Below are 27,859 nucleotides of genomic sequence, written 5' to 3' on the forward strand. Positions count from 1 at the left end.
TGTAGTTAAAATTTAAATCTTTATTTTTAGGATTGATAAATAGCATCATATTTTCAATGCGAACCACAGTTTTGAATGTCATCTGCAAAAATCACAGACTACACTGTCGTTTTTAAAAATACGTGAACAAATAAGCTCATTTTTTAAAAATACAAATCCCAGTTACTAATTATGTCATGTGAGCAGACATAATCCATGTGTAAAACCTTTTCAGTGTGTAACATGTTCAGTTCTTGTGTGGCCTACATTAAGTTCTTCCACCACCACCGCGCCCTCCCCTGCCCCCCCTCCTCGGTCGACCTCTGACTTGTTTATTGTCCTGCCGTGGTAATCTCTTATGACGCTCCACTTTGATCCACCCTCCGTCACTGCTTTGGCCCCCCTCCTTTTCCTCACTGGCATTTTGTGTCACAGACAATAAACCCGGTATCGATGGTGTGCGGCTCTGTGGTCTGGCACTGTAATTGTTGGACGGCGGTCTCCATGGATGTCGGGGGGTTTTGCCACCTTTATTATGAGCATGTCCACCTCTACCACTACTCTCTGTATGACCCCAACCCTGCACCCCACCCACAGTAAATGTATTGCCCGTGTTGCTATTTCTGCGATAGTTATGCACTGCCCCTGCACTGAGCGGGCGCTCTCTGTCTGAGGTGCTCTCTGACGTAGTGCTGGAGGGACTGCTGCCCTTTGACCCCAGATAGAGCGTTGAGAGTTTGGCCGACAGGCTGGCAGTTGGCGAGGAGCTGCGTGAGTCGGCCCAGTGAGAAGAGTTGACGCGGTTTGGAGAGCGGCGCACAGCTGCAGCATAAGAAGACACATGTCTTTCATGTGCAGACAGGAACTGAGGCAGAGTGCGAGCATCAGAGCTCGTGAAGGCAGTGTGAGCAGCAGTCGTCGGCTGGGATTTCTGGGCTATCATCTGCTTCAGTCTTACACTGTACATCCACTTTGGATCAGTATCTAAAACAGAAAACACGTACCTCATATACACCTCCTATATGAATAATTTTTTTTTTCCGCTAAAAAAACGGTATGAATAAATAATAAATATTTACCGCGGTTTGATCTGTCCTTGAGGTTCCAGTCTGTGCTAGCTGGGGCTGTTTCAATGACGAGCTCCACAGTCTTGATCTCGTCTCGTCCACCATTGACGCTCCATGTCATCGAGCAGCTGTGTCTGGTGGACTTGGGAGACTTGACATCATTCTGAAGTGAAAGTAGTGATATTTAATGTATGTTGTTAAACATGATTGTGCGTGACTGCCTGTGTGATGCATTTTCAAACTGCAGCTGCTAAAATGACCCACCTCATAATTGACGGTATAGTCCACTCTCTGGTTCTCCTGTAGCCCAGTGACCCATTTGTCCATCACAAAAGGTGGCTGCATTGAAAAACATTATTTTGTTTGAAAAAAACAAAAAATAGACAATTGCAACCACCACAATACGTCAGGTTAAAATGCACCAATCAAAACATTTAAAGCAATTAGATGTGTTACAGAAATGCGTTTCTGACGGCACCTTAGTCATCCGCAGGATTTCAACGTCTTGTCTGTTGGCGTTAAAGATGACATCTTTGATGTAGGTTATAGCGACTTCATCGCCGTCGAGTTCCATGTACATTTTCCATTTGCAGTCCTTGAAATAAAATAATTGCCGGTCAGATAATGTAGGTCTCAGCGACAATAGATGTAAAAGTTTTTAATTTCACTCATCTGTGTGGAGAACTTGGTAAATCTTGTATATAAACCAACAGCACAACCTACAGGTAGTTGAATGACAGTGGCCAGAAAGCCTCACATTGTGGGTGAAGACAGATAAGTATGAAATAAAACTTTTAAAATAAACTGCTAGCAGACCAAAGGGGAGAAAAGACAGAGTATACATGTAAAATGCAGTTTGCATGTAATGTCTACAGCAATGCAAACCTAAGTTAAAAGACTGATCTTTATGGAATTAGGTTCTCTACATAAATATACCTCAAATTCGGCACATTTCATTAAATTACTCTAACAGAGAAACGGAAACAAAAATCAGCAGCAAATATTTTCATGCCGCTATTCTAAATTCCAAACATTTAGGCCTTTTCAGAATCCAGGATTAATTTTTTGGAGCAGGAAACTGTCTGATTTTAGTTGATAAAACCTTTTTTTTTCTCCTCATGGACTGCTGCAGAGAGACACACATCAAACTGGGGAGGCACAAATCGAAGCGGTCCCCAGCCCTCTTCTTCTGCATACTGAATGCTGACGACGCACGTAATGATTTCGCCAATCCCTAAAAGCTGCCAGGAAGCTACAGGTCACTGCTTAACCACACAGGGTTCATGGCACAGGCCAATCCATTGTGTAGTGATCACAGAGAAAGACATCAGAGGAGTGGCACTAACACACTCGTCTGAGGAGCCTTCGCCCTCTCCTTCATCGTCCCCGGGGGCTGGAAATGACTCAAAGGGGGAAGCTTGAGCAAGCCTCTGGCTCAGAAACACACCAGTGGCCCAACGCTGGCCTGGTGTCGGGCCTGGACGGTCGCACCGGGGCTCCCAGGTCTATGCTAGTCTAATCACTCCAGCAGAAACAATGTCTGGTAATGATGCCTAGGACCCGAGTGCGTCTAATGACAACTCATACATAATTCAGCACCTTTCACTTGGCTGCACGGTGATATCCTCATTAGTAGGGGACCCTCAGTGGCTGTCAGATGGTGGCCGCACAATCGCAGGCCCTCATTTTGTCTTTGAGAAGTGCAGCTGCTTCCATGACATCGCCAGCAAAGAGGGGCGAAGAAAAAAATGCAGTGCGGGTTTGTTTTATTTAGTGCAAAAAACCTTCCAGTTTGTAAAAACAAGGCTGACACGGAACCTGACACCAGGCAGGGGAAAATAATTAGCTCTCATTTTCTCAGCCTCCTGTTTCCTTCTCCCTGCTGTGTTTTCTACCCACTAAACCACCACATGTCAGAAGAAATGGGAGGCAATTAGCAGGCTCGTTTCAGCCCTGCCGAACACACTGAAAGAGGACTATTTATGATGGGACAATGAACAGCTGAAAGATTAAATAACGTTTGCCTTTTAAAAGAAAATGACTTCTGGCTAAATGGGCTATTTTTGATTAAATTCAAACAGCAAGTGAAGAGCCACCCTTTCTCCACAGTTTGAGACCCTAACAAAGGGCTGTGAGCAAGTCGAGGTGGATGTGGTACATGGCTGAGCCTGAAATGTTTATTTGTCTGGTTTAATACATGTCTAGTGATGCCTTGAATGGTCAGCATAACAGCCGCCATCACGAATCCTCAGAACAAACAGCTTCAGTTGTAGTGGGCCGATTCAATCGCATGTCTCTATATCTCCTTAGAAAGTATCAATTATGCCAAAAATGCTCAAAGCAGAAAACATTTCTTTGTGATATTCTTATTTTTTTGGGTTTCATCGCTTGCTCACAGCTGCAAAATATGTTGGAGTCAGTGTTTGAATGTGTTTTCTGACAGACTTACAGACTTTCCTGTTGCTGGTTTCCAGTGGTACCCAAACACCAGCTCCAGATTTACAGTTTTACTCTGCTCCACCTCCTTTTCTAGTTCATCCTTGGGGAAGAAAACAAAAGCACATAAACATAAGCCCCAAAAGGTGCGTGACAATAAAAATGTAACACGTCTAACAGATGAAGATACCTTCAGCAGTGGCGGGAAGTGGACGAACCCGAGGTAATCATTAGTTAGCTTTTCGATCTCACACTGGAAAAAGAAAAAAATTCCCTTTGAATTCACCGCAGAGCCAAATATCAGAGAGCTCTGCCGATACCCCGTAAAAGTTTTCGGTTAATGGTTAACAGTGTCTTGCCTTAAGGTGCATGACGTGACCTTTGGACTTGACCCCCATGTCCCGCATGTCGGTTTCTGTGAGCAGCAGCAGCCTCCGTCCGGTGATGTGGTTTTCTTTAAACAGATCCGCATAAAGCTGCATGTCACATGCGCTGTCTCCTGGCAAAGACACAACCAAACATTGAAACGAGCGCGGAAAGAATGAAGAATGCGAAACAGAAAACATTTAAGACGATCTGAACTGTTTAGAAAGTAAATGAACAAACCTGCGCCAAATATTTGCTGCATCCAGAAATACTAAAGGAAGAAAATCACGATGTAATCGTTTTAATAGCAATCATGACTGTATCACAATTTAAATGGCTGCAAGTAAAAACACACTGATACCAACCACATGCTCCTCTGTCCAGGTATATATGTCCAACGTGGGGAGCAACTGCGAAGACAAGACAAATTTAATCCAAAGCAACAGAATGTGGTTGGATATAGGCATCATGTGTCCATCTAAAAAAGGCCAGAACTCCAAAGTAAAACTCACAAGACTAGTAAATATTATTAAAATGGAAAATATCCATATTTTTGTCCACATCTTTGAAACCATTACTTTTTCAGTTATTGTGCTTTGTGATTAAGAAGACTGGATGTAGCCATAATGGACTATATCCAACAGAAATGCCCATCTGACTGATCTAATGTGATCTATTTGAATGAAAAAAAAAAATCATTTATTGCTCATTAAATGCAATCAGGCAGAAACTTGCCAGCCAAAATAAAGATTTCATCATTGTGATTATGAGACTGGTGTGTAATGACAGAAATAATGCAATGGGAAATTGGAGAAAATACGTCTAAATGAATGAGTAATCCCCCATTCACTGTCTTCTTCCCACGACATCCTGTAACAGCTCGGATTATGAACTAAATGCCAGGCTCAGTCGACAGTCGCTGAGGCTGCTGCCTCATAAAGCCACTCAGCCCTACAGAGCTTTTCCGCCTCCTCCTATAATGCAGTTCAGAAGTAAACAGATTCGGAAACACTAAGCCAATGCCAGAATCCCACTGGAGTGACTTAACATCACTCTTCAAAAGCCACATTGTATCTCACAAATGAGCAGCCATGCTCGTGTGGCACGTCATTGGCAAGTGTGGTTAAATCTAAAAAATTTGAAATGGGGGATACAGTCTTTGTGTTTTAAGATTTATATGTGGAACATGCAGGAGAAAAGGACTTTGAGTTGGGTTTAATTCACACAATTGTGCCCCCATGTGGACTAAGTGGATGATGGGTAGTCAGGCCATGGATATACCTATAAAGAAGCATGTAGTTAATGTCTCAACAAAAGATTGAAAAATGGCCACAGGAAATGCATATTTTACTTCTTTTTTTTTTAAATGAAAACACTAAAAGCCATCCTCTGTTATCATTACGTTTATTAATACTAGCTATAGAAATGTAACTAATATCATTTTAATGGCAAAACGTTTGTTTTATTAGTCACTAATTGTTCAGATGTGGAAAGTAATGAAATCGAGCCAAGGCAGATTAGGAGAAAGTCAAAAGAAAATCATCTGTTAACAGGAAAATAAATCAGATGAAGAAGTTTCACTATTATAATGGAAAATAAAGGAAATAAGAAGTTTTCACATGGAAAAACACAAAATGCTGATTGTTATGTCTAGTGTAATATGTCTACGAGTTGATGGCACAAGAGGATAGGCAATATTTGTACAGGATTATTAGCTCATGGCAACAAGCTAACAAGCAACAACAGAGGAATACAGAGGATTACATCCTCATGAGACTGACTGATTATAACAAGCGAAGGGGACAATTTAATGGGCTATGCTCAAGGAAGCATGTCCTTCCCCCACAAGAGGCATAATACCTAAGTGAACACTAATGCTAATATGATTTTCTGTACTGTAAAGAGCAGCTCTTGAGACGTGATTTTGTGTGGATAAATACAGCGTGGCGTCTATAGAAAGATGTTACTTTGTTAAGCTCTAAAATGTAAATTCTTTGGCTGAAAATTCATGTTTTTTTGGAGGCCTTAGGAAGAAACCTGTTTTCAAAAGTAAAATGAGAGAATGAAGCTGACAGCCACACAGCAAAGTCCCTCTCCTACTGTTTTGAACCTGGGTCACTCAGAGGAAAAAACATGTACTTTCTTATCCTGGTAAGAGACTGTGTCTCAACAACTGCACTCCACCACAACCAGAACAAATTGGCCAATCTTAATGTCAGCAAAATGTCACTTCATCATAAAAGCCTGGCCTTCTCTAGGCAACTGGATCACATGGCTCTTTCTTCACAGCATGGCACTATACATCCAGAACATTAGGCATACGGCAAATTACATCCATAATATCCACAGGTGGAGGGCTTCAAATATGTTCTATAATTGTGACCAAGTTCCCGCGCCATATGTGGTGGAAATACATCATGAACGCAGCTTATAAAGCAGAATAAATGCTCTTTTATGGTGTGACAAAGTAATGATTAATGAAATAATTGTCGAATAATTAATAACGCAACTTAACAAGCTGTTCATATTAGTGCTTTCACAACACCAGTAATATACAGTGGGGGATGTAATTATTTGATCCCCTGCTGAATTTGTAAGTTTGCTCACTTACAAAGAAATGAACAGTTTTTAGTTTATATGGTAGTTTTAGTTTAATGGAGAGAAACTGAATTTCAAACCAAAAATCAATAAATTACATAAAAGTTATAAGCTGATTTGCATATCATTGTCTAAAATAAGTATTTGATTATTAATATCTCATAACATGACTAGCATAACACAAGCATAACATGACTTGGTACCCTGGTGGAAAAACCCGTAACATTTCTTGCAGTTGGTCACCAGGTTTCCACACATCCGGGGAGGGATTTTACAGAAGCTCTCGAAACCCTTAGGTTTTATGGCTGTTGCTTGGGAACTCAACATTTCTGCTGATCAAACTTAAGATTGGCTTGTCTATGTGACTACTTGAGCAGTGGCACCTTGCAAGTACTGCAAGATTCCAATCCATCACAGCGTAGTGTGCTTCCAATAGTGTTCTTGGTGGCTGTCACAACTGCCTTCATATCATTAACAAGCTCCTCCTGTTTTTGGGCTGATCCACCAGCTTTCTCATGATCATCCTCCAGGAGGAAAGACCTCGCATGGAGCTCCAGACTGAGGGCAAGTGATGGTCATTTTATATTTCTTTGCACCAATAATTGTCCCCTTCTCGCCACTTCTTGCTTCTTGCATATGGTCTTATAGGCATTTCCAGACTTCTGCAGGTCTGCAATCTTGTCTCTTTGAAAGCTCTTTGGTCTTGGCCATGGTGGTGGACAGGTGTGCTTTATAGTGTGGTGTGTTTATGTATATAAACAGGTGTGTTTATATACATAACAAGTTGAGATCAGGAGTAGCTGTAATTCATTAATTGATTGATTGTTGTCAGCATGTCAAATGGGCACACACCCAATCTATAGGTGCCAGAATTCTGGGTTGTAGGAGATCAATAATATTTCACTCAATTAGCAGATCAATTTATAATCTTTGTGTAATATGTTTTTTTTCTTTCCATTAAATGAAGCTACCACACAAATTAGAGACTGTTCATTTCTTTGTAAGTGAGAAAATATGCAAATCCAACTGGGTATCAAATAATTATTTCCCCCACTATATTCAGTGAGATCACACTATGTGATGGATGCAGGTGGAACAATACCAAACACTTGAAGGGTTCATTCAGTGTCATCAGACCACAGGAAGTGTCCCATTTCCACTGTCATGTTGACACAGCTCACAGACCTGGAGGAGTTGCTCGACTCACGTGTTGACCTGCATGTTAGAGTGCAGGACAGGCCAGCCAATAAAGCCTCAAGTCTTCTATCACAGACTGCAGACTCACATACTCATTACCAGAGGTTGTGATATGAGAAGACATCTGTGAATTATTAAGACTCCTCAATCACAGACTGAAAGCACGGATTAGTACTTATCTTTAGAGGTAAGAACAGCTGAGAGGCAGGACGATGTCAAAAGCAGGGACACCGTGGGAAAAGACAAGAAAACAGGATAGAAAAGAAGAGACATAGAAGTAAATAACAAAGAAAAAGGTAAATGAGAAAAATCAACAATGTGAACCCTAAAACCCCCAAAAGTTGATTCTGCCCATTTGGACGTAGCATGAACCCTTAATAAAATAATTTAAGAAGCCAAATTTTAAAGTGAAGTTAACAGGACAGCAGAACGACAGAGCACATAGAAAAGAAGCACGTTTAATGCAGTTTATTCAAAGGCTCAACTGACTTGTTAAAGAAATTGTGAGTTGTCTATGTGGGAGAGACAGCTTCCAGGTATCTAACATGTGCATGATTCTGATGCATGGCCATATATAGGTTAAGACAAATGACTAGGTATCATTCACAAAAAACACTGGACCAGGTCTTTATGCTCTTGAGGATACTTGAGGGTGCATTGGAGTTTGCCCAACCAGTCTACATTTGTTTTGTGGACTTGGAGAAGGCATTTGACCGTGTCCCGTTGCTACGGGCCATTTGATCCTTATACAACCGTTGCTAGAGCTTGGTCCGCATAGCCAGCAATAAGTCGGACTCGTTCCCAGTGGGTGTTGGATTCCCTAAAGGACTGCCCTTTGTTACCGATTATGTTCATAATTTTCATAATTTCTAGGCGTAGCCAAGTGGTGGAAGGCTTCCACCTGGGCAGACTCAGAATCTCGTCTCTGCTTTTTGCAGATGATGTGGTTCTGTTGGCTTCATTAAGTGGTGGGCTTCAGTTTGCACTGAAGCAGTTTGCAGCCGAGTGTGAAGCAGTGGTGCTCCGACTGCAGTGAAGCGGATGCTGTACCGGTCTGTCATGGTGAAGAGAGAGCTGAGCATAAAAGTGTAATATTTACCGGTCGAGCTACTCCCCTACCCTCACCTAAGGTCACGAGCGCTGGGTAGTGACTACACGAACATGTTTGCAGATACTGGCCTCCCCCTTTAATTTAGGGTGAAGAGCTCGGCCATCCAGGAGGGGCTCAGAGTAGAGCCACTACTCCTCCACATCAAAAGGAGCCAGATGATCTGGTTCGGGTATCTGACAAGGATGCCTCCTTGGCACCTCCTGGGTGATATGTTCTGGGCATGTCCCAACAAGAAGAGGCCAGGGGGAAGACCCAGGACAAGCTGGAAAGCTTATATCTCTCAGTTGTTCTGGGAACCCCAGACAAGCTGGATCATTTTAACGTTGGTAGGCGATTACTAAGCAACATGATGATATCACAATATACCAAAAATTCAAGGCTTTTGGACATAAATGAAATGTTATGTTCATTTGCTATTTATCTAGGGCTTGAGAGTAACGCAATTTCTATTCTCTGTATGTCCTGTACATGTGGCAGAATCGACAAATAAAGTTGACTTTGACTTTGACTTATCATCATGAAATTATTTAATTATATAAGGCTGTATAAATGCTAAAAATGGGTCATCTTGTCCCTCTAGTACAACATTATGATGTTCTAATATAGATGAGAAACTTCAGGGGCCTAAGATGGTAAATGACCTGTACTTGTATGGCTTTACACATCCAGTCATCCACCCATTCACACACTGGTGATGGCAAGCTACATTGTAGCCACAGCCACCCTGGGGCACACTGACAGAGGCGAGGCTGCCGGACACTGGCGCCACCAGGTCCTCTGACCACCACCAGTAGGCAACAGGTGAAGTGTCTTGCCCAAAGACACAACGACCAAGACTGTCCAAGCCGAGGCTCGAACCGGCAACCTTCCAATTACAAGGCGAACTCCCAACTCTTGAGCCACGATCACCCCAGATGTGTGTGCCAATTCTGGCTACTCAGTTGCTGGTGGAGGAGCTGTGGGCTGATAAGATTTTGGTCAGTAATAAAAATGATCATTAGTTGAGCCCTAAATCGTTTTGCATTGGATGTTAGATGCAAAAAAGGCAGAAAAAGGAATAGAATTAAAGCTGTGACTGTCATGTCAGAGGCTGGATGCTTACAATCTAATAGTAATTTTTTATTGTCACGATGCAAATGTTCACAACTCTGTTTCATACTCTTCTACTTTCCTTCTCATTTCAGAATAAGGTTGAGGGGACTTCAGAAGGTAGCTCAGAAAATAAGCCTCTACATGAAAACGCGAACGTGAACAACAGCGCAGAGTCGACGTGCTGCCGCCGAGACCACTTCACAAAGTGATGCGGCTGTCCTGAAGGTGAAGGTGGACCAAAGTGAAGAGGGGATAATGAGGAACTCACCGGACTGTTGGACTGTTCGATGAGTTTGCGCTCCCACATCTTTAGTCGCCGCTCACGCTCCTTCAGCTCTTGCTCTTTAGTGCTCAGGTCTCTCTCCAGCTTCTTAAGTCTCTCAAGTGTAGCTTCAATCTCACACCTTCATCATACAGCAGGAGAAAACTGTTAACATTTAAGGATGGCTGGATTTTTCTTATAAAAACCAAAACCAACATTTTTCTTTTTTTAAACCATGTCTCTTTATTTTCTGGCTTCCCTACAGTCTGCACCACTCAGTCTGAGCTCACTCCTTACATAATTTCCAAAAACAGCTGCCCTGTAGTTTTTAACGAACCTCTGTAAAGCAGTGATCGAACATCCAATGGATCTGGGACTACATTCAGTTAGACTATTCATGACAGCAGGACAAGGTATGTGTTTGAAGGAATAAACGAAGTGGCTCAATAATAATCCAGGTTTTCTTTTTTCTTTTCTTAAATATGTGTATAACTGACAGCAACCACAAACAAAGGATAATATTGTTATGTATGGGAAGTTTTCTGGTTTCCGAGTTCTATTGACAAATCACATTTCAGAAAGACGATTAGGGAACAAAAGAGAAATCCACTGGCAATCTCAATATATCAGTCTGACTTTAGTGAAATTCGTGAGAAGAATCATTCCACTGTTGCTTTTGGTCTTTGAGGGGATTTGTAGAGTGAGAAAAATAAAGAATATAACCACAAAATAAGACAGAGAGTTTTAGGACAGCATCCAGTGACACAACATTAAAATGAATCCAAACTAAAGCCCTGCACTCAGGAGGTGATTACGAGTTACGCCGACACTTTAAATACCAAGTGCAGGACAAAGCATGTTGGGATTTGTTTTGCCCAGCAGGTGGGGCTGCGCAATGTATCGTAGAAAGCCATGCTGAACTTCAGGCCCGCTAAAACTCCCACACTCTTTTCATAAACAAATGCAGCCCAGGCAGGAAGGCCATGACTTACTCCTCCCAGTCCTCCAGTTCCTCCACCCACTTCCTTCACAAATAGTGAGCTCTACGGCCTCCCGCTGTACTGACAGGCCTCTACGTTTGGCATTGCCCTGACCCTTCCTGCTCAGTGAGCATTATAAACAGATAAAAACCTTTTATAGAAAAAAAATACTTAAAACTGAAATAATCAGCGTGTGAATCCTAGCAATGAAGGAATCGACCACGTGTCAGCTTCCAGCCCCACATCTCAGGTGCATACAGTTACATACTGGTATTATCCAGCAGTCACGTTATTGTATTTTTAAGTTATTGTACTTGGAAGGGAGAATGCATTCATTTTTAATTTACACAAGCACTTCAGGTCCATTATGTAAATGTGACAAATGTAACAATACAGCTAAAACAGGAAAGAATATGAACCTTAAAATGAAACTCAAAATCTTTCAATTTAAGTTAAATATTAAGAAGGAAAGAGCCAAAAATAGCATCTATAAAAATAGAACTATTTGGGCTTTTCTTGGTAACACAGATACCTGGGAAGCTAGAAACAGGTACAACAGGTTTCTCAACATCGCTTTTTTACGACTGGAGGTGCCATCTTTCACTTTGAGCCCTCTAATGTTGCCGGATCTAACTTCTTGGGCCAAAACACATTGTCGCTTTCTGTTTTCAAGCAGAGATTTACTTCAACCTGCTCCACCTGCAGATGGCTGCCTGGACACAATAACACCAACACAACTTCTGAGGAAAAAAAACTCCAAGCGCAGACAAGGCCCGGGGAGAGGCAGACAGAGAATAAAGTAACAGCTGAGACTCAGGCTGTGCCGAACACCACCAAACCTCCAGCTGCTCATACAGGCCAATTAAACACTTCTACTTGAAAAAGATGGTGATTATTTTTAGGGTCTTATGGGTAAAGAGAGGAAGTATATCCAGATGGATGATTCTTTGGGGGTTTTTTATGTCTTTATGTAGCTATCAGTGTGATTATTAAAGATCTATATGCATGATCTCAAGTCCTTTTTTGTGTTTCACGGCCCCCGTCAGCTACATTTCCACATCATTCTTTGAAAACAGTCGCACATCTCCCTACACTGAGGCAGTATACCGGCGAAAAAAAAGACAGTTATAAATACATTTACTGGGTTTGAAGAATAGCTGATCACATTACCTCCATTCAGCCTTGTTGTGAAGGAAAGAGTTGCACTGTTGAGGAAGCTGGCTGTCATTAGACATGGACTCTAAAGTAGAGAGGATCTGCTTGAACATTGGTCGCTCCTAAATGAACATAAAACCATTAGCAGTGTATATAATTCATATATCTGCTTCATATTTGCATGCTTGTACAACTTACTTTTGGTTCTGTTGCCCAACACTTTTTCATGAGCTCAGCAAAGCTGGAAGGACAGCCACTGGGGATGGTTAGCCTCTAAACCCCACACACACAGGCAGAGGAAAGAACAGCTTTAAAGGAACCTTAATATGCTAACTTAGATAAGAAGCTCAATACCATTCTTGTGTCTGTTAGATTGCCTTTGTCCTAAAGGGTCTCCTGTTTGTCAAGCATTTAATTATTGCTCTATATGAAGGATCACAACTGCCATAATCAAAAAATAAAGATACACATAAATACACCTGTGACCATTTTATTGAGTACACCTGGCATCATTATGTGAATGAGGCCAAGACTCATTCACACTGTATCATTTTCGTCAACTTTCCACCTACTGCCTAATCTCCATCATGCCTTGCTCCCCACAGCAGTTGCCAGGCCTGCATTCAGTCCTGACAAAATATGGCAAAACACCCTGTTATACTGCCAAAATGTTCCACCAATTGCAGCTGATTCAGTGTGTGCACTGCCTGAATACTGTAGGGTACAAGTCGCCGCTGACCTAATGCTTCAGACACCCACCAAAGGAGGGAAAACGCATCTTAAAGGATGCAGCCAACTGTCGCAAACGGGGGTCCCCGAAACCCAGAGGCGCTTAGCTAACCTAGCCAAAAATTAAGCCCAGTAATGATTATTTACGTGTTGATTATTACTAGTTGTTGTTGTTAATACTCTGAATAAAAGTGCGTTTCAGTTTGGCATACATCAAAGTTGAACTTTTTATTTTTTATAATTTGGAAAAGGGTTATTGATGCAAAGGTAATTAAACACAAGAGGAAATTAAAACAAGTATAACGTTATAAATTAATTAAACCTCTAATATTATTCTGGTGTAATTAGTGGATTATTGATTTATTCGGTAAGTCATTTATTTACTTTTTCATTTATTTATTTAGATATTTTTATATGCCAGTTTCACTTCTCCTTTCAGAATTGCATTCATGTAATCATGCAGTAAAATACCTCATTCTTCTCAACCACAAGCCAGGCCACTTGTAAGCCTTCCAGGCCTTTGAATGGTATCTCACGGGTGAGCATTTCCCAAAGCACCTGTCACAGAAGGTAGAGAGTCAGGTAACAGTGTTGTAAAATTACACAACAGCACACTACATGTGTGAATGTACACATGAGCCGTGATAAGCATGGATCTGCTGCTGTTACCCATCACCACATGGTTGAATTACACAGAAATATCATAAATATATCAATACCCTCTGTTTATATAGCATGTGTATTCATAGCAAAACACTAAAAACATTTATGCATTTCCCTTGAAGACCACACGAAACATTAAAAACATCAAAAAAGAATCACGCATGATTTAAATGCTGTTGGGCCGCTGAAGTACTCCCTTCATAAGTCAGCTTCTTTTCAGCTGGGCTTCACTAGTGTCAGAAATAATCACCTGTGTCAACATCTTAAAAACCACATAATGAAAAGGTGGCGGAGCGCCGCTTTCAAACATCAAAGAGTAAGACTGTATATGTATACCACATTCCTAAATGTATGCTTCTTGACAGCTGTGTCTAATTACACGTATGTATTTGACTACAGAAATCAGATGAACGTGCAGGCGTCTGAGCGAGAAACTCACGGCTGCTGAGGTAATTTTACCAACGGCAGATTGTAAAATCCTACATAGATCCAAGGAAAAATAATTTTAATTAATGCGTTTGCATTTTACCAGAGTGACTCAATCTTTTATAATAGTGAAAGCAACTTTCAAAACCACTTTGGGGCAACCGATAAGCGATTCCATAGTGAAACGACTTCCAAATTACTCTCGACACTAAGTTTCTAAGAGGCTGTAATCCTGCAAAGGTCGCAAATGCTGTTTTTTTTCCACTTAGAGAGAAGAAATGTTCAAATGAAAAGCATCAATGGGACCGGTTGCCTGATTTTGTTTTTTGTTTTTTTCCTCTTGAGAGATTTTAGTGCTATTTGGTCGACTGCGTTCGTTCTATTTGATAAAATCTTATTTTTAGACTGAAATAAAAAGCTTGCCAATCATATGTTTCCTCTAAAAAAAAGATAAAAAAAAAAATAATAACATAAATTGGCTCCAACTTCTTGACCTCAGGCTTTTAGCTGCACTTCCTGGTGAATTATTCACTTCTGTGATCTTTGAAGTACAATAATGAACACCTTTTCAATGGTTTTGATTATATTATTACCACGAGACTGAATGAGAAATAACAGAAATCTAGCAGGCGGTACAAAGCTCCAATGAAATGGCCTTGACCTGCTCTATGAGCCAATAGATTCTTGCTCAACTTTACAGATTTGGAAAAAAAGAAGCAAAAAGAAACTTTCTTCAAAGACTCCTGTTGTGAAGGACCTCTGTTATACGCGTTCACAATGGCATCCTTTAAGCACTGATTCTGCCTAAAGCTGTCATCAGTTTTGATATAGTGTCTAATTATTCATCTCTTTGAAAGAGTGCTGCTATTTGTTATTTTCTTTACATTTACTCTTTATAAAATATAATCATACAGTACATAAATATACGAGGAAAATACCCCTCAGCTTCCTGGTAGACACACCTATGGTATAAATTTCAAAATCCTACGTGGCCTTGATTTTCAGAAAACTTAACCTCTGACCTTGAGGTCAAGGTCACAGAGATTGTAACTCGTTCAAGATTTTTAGTAGATACTACTATGGTATCAATTTGAAGATCCTACATCGCCTCGTTCTTGCATTCACAAGCGTAGGTCTCCACACTGCCCACTGGCCAGTAGTTCACAAAACAAATGGATAAAGCCACTGTGACATCACTCATTAGAGATATCCCAACTTCTTATTGTACTATTCTTAGTTAGCGTATTGTCTGTCTTGTCTTAATGTTGGTTTAAAATGGAGCACTGTAACAAAAAATAATTTCCCCCAGGGATCAATAAAGTATTCTGATTCTGATTCTGATTCTCTGTTAGGCTGACTCCATTTCAGTGTTTTAAAAATGCACGTGTTGAGTGAGAGATGGATTTGAAATAGGTACCAAAAGCAGGCCCAGTATGAAGCACAACCTTCGTCATAATCCTTTTTGACTCAAATGGGGACCAGAATTTAGTAAATTCTTTAACTGGTGAATGAAACCATAAACTCTTTGAGAAAGTGTCTTTTTCCCCCGCCATAGGTCATAAAAGTAAGGAAGAAGTAGTTATTTGACCAAAGTCTTCTATGAAATTTCTTTTTGCAACCACAAGCAAGAATGCAGGTTTAAAGTACTTTCTCAATGCCAGAAAGTTGATCCATTTTACCTGGATGCAACGCTGTTGATGTGACAAAACATTATCCAAGTGACTTCATGTGTCTCAGCTGACGGCAAATTCCCCCAACCGTATAAACAGATCCTTATGAAACTGTACTTGCTATAAGGTCGGGGAAATCTGCAGTCAGCTGAAAGAAATGGAAGAAGTCGCTTGGATGAGTGATGAAATGTTTCTTCCACTGAAGAAACATCTGGATGAAGTGAATAAACTTTCTGGAATCAACGCTTCCTCATTTGTTTCACTTTTCAAAAACAGGTCCCTCATGGTAGCTCCTAAAAAGTTTAGTTTGCCAAAATTCGCTCATGTTCAGTAAATTTATCTGTTTGGTCTGTGGTTCTTATAAGAAGCTTATTGCATCTTTCATTATGATACCATTTGGAGTTACCGGTTCCCGGACAAAAACAGGCTTATGATCTAAATTCGTCACAGTGAGAAGAAGTGGCCACATAACAGGTTGAGACAAGCTACAAACACACAGGCAGCATTCAACAAATACAAGAAGGTCACATTAAAAAGACGTAACAACATTACTGCAACAGAAATTGTGTGCGTGCAATGTTAGCGTTACGTTCGGTCTGACGTCTTTCGTGACACATCAAAAGGAATGAGTCAGCTCAGGATTAATAACGACACTACAAACCTCTAGGATCTCTAACAAAATACTTGCGGATAAATGTGTTGCTATTACCCAACCGCTCTTTTCTTGTTAAACCCAGGAAGCTGATTTTAGTGTAGAAGTAAGAAAATTGTCCTCTGAATGACTACGCTGCTCTGTATGGGAGAGGCTAGGTGCTAGGTGAGCAGGACAGGAGGAGAAAGCAGGTCTGTTCAAACAGTCAGAGACTGCAAGTGATAAACTTTAACTGTTAACTCTTAGGATGTTATGTGTTAAGGGAGGGCAAAAGGACACGAACACTAAGACTTTTCTATTAACCTTAGAATAGAGGCGAATAAATGGTAACTATACAGAAAAATGGCACCAGCTCCAGCTTCACGGGGCTTACATTTAAAACGGCAAAACTCAGACCAGAAAGAAGAAAACCAGACAAAACTATTTCATTTTTTTTTTAAACTGAAACATAAAAAATAAAAATCAAAGGGCTAAGATGCCAAACATTTTTGGCACTGAGATAGAAGAAGTATATTATTATGAAATTGTTTAGATGTTTAAAGCGTGCATAACTATATTTATATCATAAACACAACAGGAAACAGATGGTATATTTTGTGTCCAAATGATCTAATTCATACACGATGGTTTTATGACACCCCTAAAGATCTTTATGTTGCCCTGAGGATGAAAAGTAAACATCAGATTTATGAAAATGCAATAAAAAAAAAATCTTCACCCTCAATAGATATAAAGCAAGGACGGGTTATTTATTCAAACAATTAGTCATTAAGGAAAATGTGCTCTGTATAAAGTGATGTAACACTCAAGCATATTTAATTTCACCAGGTTCCATTACATTCAGCATTTTACACTGTACTTATGCAACAACACTACAAGGGAAAATGTACATGTAATTAAATTAGCTGAAATCAGCATTTTCTACCATTTTTGTGTGTGTGTGTTTCAACTCAGGTTCTTTTTTGCCACTTACTACTCCGTAGGAGAAGGTGTCACAGGTCTCAGATACAGGCAGGCTCTGGATCACCTCCGGAGCCATCCAGGGAAACGTACCCACTAAGGACATGTGCGTTGTGTGGGTGACAAACTTAGATGCCCCAAAATCACAGATCTGTAGAAATAATAATAATATTAATGTTTATTTGGGTATCCAGAGTAACCTGTCATTCATAAACCTTGTGTCACACTTAAAATATAGCAATCAATAGCAGCATGCAGATTTAGATTCACCTGCTGCTGATGCAACAAATCTACAGCACTGTAATCATATAATTATTCCTGGAGTCATCGTATGTTTCAGTCACTGTGACGCCACAGGCAAATTAAATGTCTCTATGATACAGAAAAAGCCTCAAAGCACTGACATATATAACATAAGGTTTTGGCAGATTTACAAGTGGATGTACTTTGCAGGACTCTTAAAGCAATCACATACTGTACCAACACAATTACTATCAACTTTGGTTTTGTGTCTATCTATCTAAGTCTTATCAGAGAAGAACTGGTCACCGGTCAGCAGCAGATCAGCAAAGAGGATCTCCTTTCTCTCAATCTCATCCACCTATGGCGAGAAACACCGTAACACTGTCCCTGATTACTTGAACATGCCAAGTTAGTCACTGCCCTCTTGTGTCCGTATACTGCTGAAAATATCAAATGAGGATTTCGTGCTTATATTTCTTTTAACACTGAATAGAATGTGAATCCTTAGCTAACAGGGCCATCACATCAAAGAGCAGGTTGAGTTTGTAGAAGTGAGACATGGCACTCCAAGAACCCTGAATTCAAATCTATGCAACAGAGCCACAGCAACAAGGTACAATTTCTCAGTCAGGAAAAGCTGTTAAAACTTAAATTTAAGACAAATTCAACATTGTAAACACTTTTTTTTCCACCTTATCAAAGTTTGTTTGAATAATGTTTTTGTCCTAAAAAGTGCCTGGAGGTGTTTCAAGGTGGCTGGAAAGGACCAGATTTTATGATTACAGAATTCGGATTATTTCCAATTATTTTATGATCATCTGAGATTAGGTTTCAGTCCATAGGTTATATAAAAAGGCTTACTTTGAGAACTTTCTCTGCAGATAAAACAACTGAAAGAGAAAAAAAAGTCAGTAAATGCAGATGTTTACTTAAAATATTTAAGAAATTAAATTTGGTAAACTCGTGTCGTGGTCAGTTACCATTCCTGGACTTCAGGTCTCTGTGGATCACCTTAACAGGAGCTTCTGAGTGTAAATAGTGCATTCCTGAAGCAGAAATAAAGACAAATTTTCAGAGGAACATTAATAAAAACTCATTTGGAAACTACAATCCTAATAACACGAGCATTGGGACACTGTGTAAAACATAAATAAAAAGGGGAACGCAAAGATATGCAAATCTCATGAAACCATATTTCGATTTTCATGACCTCAGCCAGAACTACATTAACATTAAAACTGCCGTCTTTTTTTAGGTCAAAGGGCATTTAAAATGGACTGAGGCAAAGCGGAAAACTGTTCTGTGGTCAGATAAATCCAAATTTGAAATAAAAAAAATGAATTCATTTTTGAAAAACAAAACTGAAGATGACTAAAGATGAGGAGGAATGTCAGTGCCTCGTCTAAAAACCTACATCTCTGATGGTGTGGTTGTGCACCGCCGTCTATGAAATTGACAGCTTGCACATCTGGACAAGAACCATCAACGCTGAAAGGTATATACAGGTTTTAGAGCAACATATGCTCTCACCCAATGACGTCTTGTATATATTAATAGGACAATACTAAAAGGCATACTGCAGCTATTACAACAGTGTGGCTTCATAGAGAAAAGCCCGTTTGCTGAAGTCCACACCTTTCCCCAACTAAAATATCTGCAACATCATGAAATTAAAAAATACGACACGATGAGAGCCAGGACTGTCGAGCAGCTAGAACCTAATATCAGTCAAAAACAGGACAACGCTCCTCTTGGAAAAATCCAGCAGCTGGTCTCCTCAGTCCCCAGATGTTTACAGAGTGTTGTTAAAGAAAGCCAGGACAGTGCAGAGTAGTAAACATGGCTCTGTCCCAACTGTTCTGTGACGTGTTTCTGACATCAAATACAAAATGAGCTAATACTTTCCTTAAAATGGCACATTTTCTGTTTAAACATCCGGTGTTTTCTTTGTTCCATCCTGAATAAAATATGTGTTTATGAGATTTGCAAACCACTGCATTCTATTTTTATTTACATTTTACACAGCATCACAAATTTTGGGGAAATTGGGTTTGTAGTTGCTCTGATGAGAAGATAATACATGCTTTAAATGACATTGTCATTTAAAGCATGCCTGTTGTATATCAGCAATGAGCAATGAGGCATGGAGCTGCAACCTGCAGCCTTGTTGACTCATTTTCTTTATATTTCCATGAAGGATGACTACACAGCTCAAGCAGATCACTACAAAACTGAACTGCAAGACTGCTGCTAATGCAGTAGATCTATTTACTGTATGGCTGGTTAACATATAACAAGCTAAGAAAAAACTTCTAATATCAGTATTCATTTTACTACTTTGGGTGTTAAATTGTGTGTCTCTTTATTTTTTAATATACCTCATTTTATTCTATAAGCTGCATTTCTAAGAATTGGCCAGAAATTCTATGGAGCTAACTCCGTTGTTTTTTTTAATAACTGTCAAATAAATAAAATGAAATAAAATAAAATTATTTACTACCGTCCTTAAGTAAGAATTAAGCTTTCAAGTTCATCAATCAATCTCACAACATTTCAGCTGTTATTTACTAGTAAGATACATCTGAAGTTTACCTTTGGCGATCTCTGCAGCCCATGTCATGATCTGCCCCATGTCCATCTCCTCACTGACATCACTGGACAGGTAATCATAGAGTGAGCCGCCGCTTGCATATTCTGAGGAAACACGAAAACTTTATACTGCTGCTTAATGAATAAAAATGAATGATGTTACAGTGGTAAAACGAGTTTTACAGCATGCATATGAGTGCAGTATGCGAAAGGGTTATGCAAACACAAATTGGATATTCGGCCACACCACTCATAGTGTCTCGCTAGATTGCTACGGCTTGACGCTGTGGGTGAGCACCAGTCGTAACGAGCTCTCTTGTCCCCTCCGGACATGGCTGTTAAATGTCTACAACACAAAGTTGCTCGTGCTCTGTTGTCAAAGGATTCGTGCATTTCTAATGGGCCATTAGAAATGTATGAAACTTGCAAATTATGTGGACTTTTGCAAAATCTCCTTCATAAGACCGCTGACGACACTAAAAGACAACTATGATGAAACAAAGATTGAAACAGGAACACAAACTTTAAGCTTTACTATGTGTAGACAGAGGCAATCTTGTGAAGTAAAGTCCTTCAACAGAGATAAACAAGCACCAGCTAAACAGCAGGGACCCTCCATTTGTGCGCAATAACCCCATCATATCCCAACACAATACTGTAAACACGCACAAGCACCGAGATAGGAACATAATTAACAACCATAAAATACACCGAGGACTTTTATTATTATTATGAGCCAGAGTTTCCTGTTGACCCTTTTTTGTTTGCTTTTTGACTTTGATACAGGAAAAACTGAATGAAAATGGACAAGCAAACTCATGTGTGAGACATCATGCAGCTAGTTCAACTGCAAATACATGTCTCCTTCTGCACTTTGCACCCATCCACATTCCTTAGATAATCTGTGCCAGCTTCAATGTAAAATGCACTTTCAGTTTAGCGTAGTGTCACGGCAGAGTCTTAATCAGTGGAAGGAAAAAAAAAACGCCTTAAAATGACTGTAACTGGCAAATGTACTTTAACCCTGAAACAATACTCTCCTATAATTCATCAGGTTTATGAAGCCGCTGAGTGACGGCAGTTATTGTTAAACTCCTGCAGGTCAACAGAGACAATCAGGTATCTCAGATAGGTTGTAGATAGTGGCTGCGAGAAAGAGGGAACTGATGCTGTGTGTCAACACAGTCATAACAGAGATGATGAATGTGAGCACGGCAAACGTTTTTTTCCCTCTATCTGCTGCTAATTAGATTCTGCCTTATTAAATAGAGACCACAACCTACTCCTTGACAACAAAACCTTCCCTTTCGGAACTCTGTAGTACAACCGATCCTGCAAAGGAGTGGAGTGCACTGATCGTTTTTCCACTAAACTTTGATTTGATTTCTGATTCTTTTGTGCTTTTTCTTTTTTAACACTATTACATAGAAAATGGCAAATGAATAACATTTTACAAAATGTGGTTAGGCCTGATTAGCCTTTTCATAATAATCTTAGTTTTCTTTCTGATGCAGCCAAATATCCGTGTGTGAAAGAGCACCTCTTTAAGAATATCAAAGGTCTTTCTACACTTCTATATGAGAGACACTTAGAACACTTAGATAACGTCTACAGATAAATAATTACACTGAAAGTATGGACTTGGTTTTACATAACTGCGCTACACAAAATAATTTAAGTAATAACATTTTACTGACTCCATAGTGTAGTAGATTACACCTTCACCTAACACACAAAAGATCCCGGTTCGATCCTGGATTTTCATCAGGAAGGAAATCTAGGTCAAAAGTTTTGCCACATCAAACATGCAAAACTACCCGCTGTGGCAATCCCTTGTAAATAAGGGACAGTGGAATGTGGCTAGCAGCAGTTGATGACAGGAAGGTTTTGCATGGTCAAAAGAAATTCGATTTGCATGAAATAATCTAAACTGTTTAAAAAATTTTGCTTTCCTTTCTGATTGCTTTGAGAAAGTCCTCAGTGTCCAGCAGAACTAAGGTAGTAGTAGAAATGAGTGCATGAGAAATCTCTCTTGAGATATTTTTATGGCTCATTTGACACTGGGAAAACATGTACAGAGAGAACAAGATGGGACCCACGATGGAACCCTGAGGTACTCCACAATAAAATGTAGCTTTTAAAGAACAATTGTTTCCGGTGCTGACAATGATGGATCTATCTTTCAGTTGAAGTTGATCAAGAATTTTACTGTTTTATTGTTATCTTTTGTTCATTTAACTACCTCTTGTTCTCTCATATGTCAACAAACTTTAAAAGTGCAATTTTTTTTTTATTACTTTTTGTAAAATATTTTTTATTGTTGTATTATTTTGTTTTTCCTAACTTTCCTTTTATATCATAATATTAGTTGGCCTGGTCTTCAACCATGGCTAAAGATTCAATTTCTTTTCCAGGACAACAAAGATTATCATGAATCGCTCTGACATGTTTTCATTATTAGATATTACAAGCTGCAGAGGAAATGCAACACCCTTGTAAAACATTAGCATAAAGGTAAATACAGAAAACCACAATCTGTTAGCATGTCTCTCTCACTTGTTTGTAACGCCGCACACTTATTAAATAGAGCCATGTTTTATAGAGAGAGAAAAAAAGTGCATTGCATCCCGTGGCTTTACTTTCAAAGCGATTTGAAGTATTTAGTGGAGACTCATGTAAACTACTGCTTTATCATTTTTCCTCTTCAGAAGAACAAAGATCTTATATTTGATGCCTTATGTTTGTTGTGAGTCAGGGTGTTTCACTCATTCATTCATTGTTTTGTTTTTTTACAGTTTCGTAAACAGATAGTGAGCTGTCAAAGCAAAGACAACATATTAGAAAGATGATGGATGAAGGGAAGAACCAGGATTTCCAAACATGCAGCAGTTCCTGAATCTCATGGGCATTTTTTTTCATAGTAGCACAATGAAACCGAAACTCTAGGTGTCAGTTCACCACTAGAAGCAAAGCGAAGTTTAATCTTTTATATCGAATGAGTAACTACATTACGAGCCTAAAAATAGCATCCTTTCTACCTATACTGAGCGACACCATTAGGCACATTTAACAGTCAAACTCCATATACACCATTCTGCAGTGAAGGTCGAACAATATGTTAGGCACATTTTTGAGCTGGGGCTCGATTTAAACGACTTTTCTGCAGGATTCCCTGATAGATGCGAGCATGATGGGCCCCCTTGTTTACAACAGTTCACAGCTACACGAGCATTTGAGGCTTTATTCTTTTCGGTCTTTGACCTAGACAAAAACTGAAAACAGGCTCACACAACTACTGTATGAATGTGTGCACATCCTGAGGCCTCTGGCATTCACTCACACTTCCATAGAAACTTCTGCTACATTGAGCAACTGGTGCGAACAGATTTGGCTGCTGCCTTTTCTATCATGATGTTATCTGGTGGCTCTGTTGTATTCTGTTTTTCACTGAGGTTTCTTTGCTGTAAATATGCATCATTATTTATAAACTTACCGGTGACAATTCCATAGTTGGGAGCCTCGACAATCGCGCCGTAAAACTGGATGATGTTGCGGTGGCTGAGGACGCTGAGGATTTCAGCCTGACCAGTGAACACACACAAGGAATTTTCATGAGAATAGAAGAGAAAATAGAAGCCTTATTTGCATTAGAGTTTAAATAAATGAAGTCTGGATCAATAATTTAGTACACACATGATTTCAGTGTGTGTGAAGTAATATTTTATCTTTAAATCACCTTTACCAAAGGTTCATTTAAGTCTCAGGAAATGACAACATTCACACTCTATTCAGCATGTACATAGCAGAATTGCACATACCGTTCATGCACTGAGTATACTTTCCTTATAGCATATTTACTATGCTACAGATAACTACATTCTTTTACGAACAAGCTACATATTTGATTACTACACCTCATGATGACATACCTTGCAGAACCAACTTTCACAGCAATAGCTTAAAATAATCACTTTCTGTATGACTTCATCAGTCTTTCGTATCACCACACTTCTTGACAAATCTGCTGTTGAGGTTTGGACTTTGACTTGGACATTGCAACACCTTCATTCTTTCCTTTGCTGTTGTCCTGTTGCATGGCCCAACTTTATTGATGTTTGACTCTAGAATACTTTGGTATTCAGAGAAGTTCAAGATCAACTCAGTGACTTCAAGGTGCTCATTTCCTGTAGCTGCAAACAAACCTAAAAAATCACCCCTCCCACTACCATGCATGACAGTTGGTATGAGGTGTTCATGCTGATATACTCTATTTCACCGTACACATGTAACATTACCAAACATCTTCTCTGTCAAAAATAGTCCCAGAAGTCTTGTGGTTTGTTCAGATACAATCGTACAAGCCTAAGCTGCGCTACCATGTTCTTTTTAGACAAAAGAAGCTTTCTCCTCATGATCCTTCCAAAAAGCCATATTTGTTCAGACTTTTTTGAATTGTGCTTTCACGAACTTTGAGATTTAACATGCTAACTGTGGTCTGTAAAGTCTGAAATACAGCTCTTGGGTTTTTTACTTTTTGTCAGAGCACTGCGTAATCTGACTTTGGGGTAATTTCACTGGGACATCTGGTCCTGGAAAGAATGCGGCATATCCCTGAATGCCCCGAACAAGCAAACTGTCAAAACTTCTAACTTTATAGAGTTGATCACACTTGCTGATGATCATTTTGTTACGTGCATTTGGCTGCTGTTTAACCTCTTAATTCCTATGGAATTAATGCTTGGTTATTCAAAGGACTGCACAGAGTCCTGTGAGAACTTTTTTTTCACATGACTGTTATTAACACCAAACCACAAAGTATCCCAAAGTATAAAAGTTAAAATTATGACCTGATAACTGCATAAAATACTTCCTCAAATTGATTATAAAAGCTCCACCACCCTAACCTAGAAATGAGTGCTTGTATAAGATTTACTGCAATCCATTTAGAACCCAGTTAACTTAAAGTGGATGATTGAAGGAGTCACCATTTGTGAATTCATAAAAAAAAGAATTTAATAAAAAGCAGAAGTGAGAACTTGCTGGTTATCCTGATGCCCCAACAGGAAAGGTCAAAGCAGACTTTGACTTTTTCAGACTTTTACAGAACTCAGTGGCATGGCTCTCAAACTCTGACTGGACGCCAATGGTCCTATGGAGTCTTCTGGAGCGTATACAAAGACGTATCAATGCATAATCGTGGCACAGAAAGGTTAATGTGTAACCTCTTTTTTTTTTTTGAATGAACCTGATAAAACGATCTCATTTAATCGCAACCAAACACTATAATTAAAGGAACATCTGGTTCAACGTGCAAGGATTACATTATTATTCCCATTGAACAATCTTCTCCCCAACAGTTGAGTGAAGTTGAATGGATATCTGTGATCTTTTACAATTTCATAAAAGAAACAATGAACAATTTTCTGAACATCCGATCACAGGCCGACACACATAATACGATTTCCCTGAAAAGATTTCAAAGATAATTCTGTTTTGTCTTTAAGACAATAGGCCTGTGCTTTCAAAGACACTTCAGGAGCAGCCTTTGCTGTAATTGGACCAAATACATTCTTTCATTTGGCTATAATGTTTCTTTCGCAGCACACTGCTCAGAGAGGGGGAGTATAATGACCATGAGTGATGGGTACAGAAGTCACCAGATCTCGCTAAATGGGATAGCAATTAAAATGATTACTATGCTGACAATTAAAAATATATATGAAAAAAAAAGATCCAGGTAATTAAGATTCTTACCTCATTTTCAATCTTGAGCAGTTTTTTCACCGCCACCTCTTTGTCCTGGGAAATCCACTTGGCCCGGTACACACTTCCAAAGCTGCCGCCACCACAGTTTTCGAAGAAGTGGATGTCATCGAAATTGACTTGCACGAAAGACGAGCTGGGAGACATCATCTCATAATGGCACTCAGTTCCAAGTCAGCTCCTAAAAGAGCGAGGGGGATTACGGGAAAGGAAGGAAGTTGGGTTCACAACAAAATCCTTTGCGGTAAAACAAACTTAATCCATCAAAGCGAAGCTTCACTGTCAAACACCATTTGTGAGTGTGGCTGCAGGTTTGAGGCTGCTTTGCCATCGGTTGATTGAGCATTGCAGGGTGATATCGCTCATTTTAAACTACCACCCCCTGTCTCTTCCACTTTTACACATACAGTCCACCTCATCAGTACCAGTAAGCAATGGACTCAGGGTCCAGACTCTGCTTGTATAAGGACAAAGGCATGTCTGGTATGCTGGGATCATGCAGCTAAAGTCGCAGATTACTCCAGCAGGTTTGGTTCAAGTAGGACAACAAGCTGGGAGATCATACAATTTTGACAATAAAAGCTTCTTTTGTTTCAAGACAAAAACACCTTGAGAGATCCACATATTCTCTTTCTCTATTTAACAGAAAAGATGAGCTCTTCTTGCTTGTGTTGAGGCCAAACATGATGATGTGTGTGTAAGCCAGGGTTAGTGGTATAATGCTTCCAAACCGGACACCACACAGATTTATTATCATATCCTTTTGTTTGTCTGTAGCGACATAAAAGCATCTTGTAAAGAAATAATTCCATCATTACAGGAAATTATAGCATTGCTATTGTTCATAGGTTTCCCATTTACAGCTGAGCAATTACGGCTTTTAAAAGGCTGTTACCTGGGTCCTCATTGGGATTACTATCCATCACAACGGGAAATGCCACCATTGTCACAGAGGGGAGCCATTGCTCTCTGCTGATTTACTTGTATTCATGCTATACTTAGCCTGGCAGCAATTTGCTCAGTGGACCAGCCCCCCAAGTATTGTCTGACCACTCAAGAAGCCAGGGTTACAGGGATACGGGAGTACTCCTGCAGTCATCGCTGGCAGTTTCTCACTTAATAGCAAACACGACTGCAAGCGCCGCAACAATAAGGCCTGACAGCCATATGTCAAACCACAGGTAGTCACTGTAATCTCAACTAAATGATGAATTAATCACTGAGACAGCGAGGTCAGCTTTTGTGTCACTTCTTCACAGCTAAAAGTGTGGTTATATGCAGATGTTACAATCTTAACCAATCTAACCCCTACTCAGTTACTATGCTGTGTATGAGATGCAGATAATACCTGAGTGAGGGTTAACTCACTGCTCAAAACATTCAACAACAACTAGATACAGTATGAGCAACATTAGGAGTAAACTTAAAGCGGTATTACTTTGTTATTATTACATGTTTATAACAGTCTTATATTAATGCACCACGTCACACTCAACAGCCCGCATCAACACATCTGCACGAATGTGTGTTTAATATCAAACAAGACTCGCATTATATTTAATCTGCTGGACAGTGAGCCTATGTCGAAACTGCTCATTGAGACTAATTGGATAACTGGTGAACATTATCGAAACACACATACCGACATTCAGTGTGAAGGCTGGCGCTCCGGAGCGGCTGTTCCTCCACGCAGGTAGCACCGGGCACAAGACAAACTTTGCGAAAGAAAGGATAGTTCCGGGAAATCTCACGTGACGTCGCTTGATTTCCCCGATCCAGTGTGGTTTCACTGGTTGCACAACTTTCAGCCAGCTGAACTGGACAGCATCCAGCTTTTGATACTGATGGCAACAGCTCCCCCTGCTGGACACGAGCACGAACGCCTACATTGTGCGTGGTGATGGATATTACAGTTATTTCT

General features: G+C 39.9%; 1 protein-coding gene across 1 annotated transcript; it reads right to left on the reverse strand.

Annotated features, from left to right (window-relative positions):
* Nucleotides 1–27,715, reverse strand: map3k20a (mitogen-activated protein kinase kinase kinase 20a). The gene is made up of 20 exons (XM_086266541.1): nucleotides 27,581–27,715; nucleotides 25,930–26,119; nucleotides 23,669–23,756; nucleotides 20,179–20,280; nucleotides 18,567–18,632; nucleotides 18,448–18,476; nucleotides 17,357–17,494; nucleotides 13,444–13,530; nucleotides 12,442–12,516; nucleotides 12,259–12,365; nucleotides 10,115–10,250; nucleotides 4,214–4,258; nucleotides 4,089–4,119; nucleotides 3,842–3,981; nucleotides 3,673–3,735; nucleotides 3,496–3,585; nucleotides 1,525–1,641; nucleotides 1,311–1,385; nucleotides 1,059–1,209; nucleotides 1–963 (listed from the first exon to the last, which is right to left on the reverse strand). Exons 2-20 carry the CDS (start codon nucleotides 26,086–26,088, stop codon nucleotides 248–250), a joined length of 2,415 nt encoding a protein of 804 aa, XP_086122667.1. The 5' UTR covers nucleotides 26,089–26,119; nucleotides 27,581–27,715; the 3' UTR covers nucleotides 1–247.
* Nucleotides 27,716–27,859: the final 144 nt, after the last annotated feature.

The sequence above is a fragment of the Aulonocara sp. 'chitande type north' Nkhata Bay genome, linkage group LG16, assembly GCF_057382095.1.
Source record: "Aulonocara sp. 'chitande type north' Nkhata Bay isolate Kocher_YH1m ecotype deep benthic linkage group LG16, A_spYH_male_GT1.1, whole genome shotgun sequence".
Classification (NCBI taxonomy): Eukaryota; Metazoa; Chordata; class Actinopteri; order Cichliformes; family Cichlidae; genus Aulonocara; species Aulonocara sp. 'chitande type north' Nkhata Bay.

What these genes read in the sequence shown, in the direction of transcription:
- map3k20a (XM_086266541.1), bottom strand. Translation starts at nt 26,088, where the DNA reads ATGATGTCTCCCAGCTCGTCTTTCGTGCAAGTCAATTTCGATGACATC. An exon ending in GTCACGTCATGCACCTTAAG is followed by an intron (nt 3,736 to 3,841) that starts GCAAGACACTGT and finishes TTCTTTTTCCAG; the next exon opens with TGTGAGATCGAAAAGCTAAC. An exon ending in ACTATACCGTCAATTATGAG is followed by an intron (nt 1,210 to 1,310) that starts GTGGGTCATTTT and finishes CTTTCACTTCAG; the next exon opens with AATGATGTCAAGTCTCCCAA.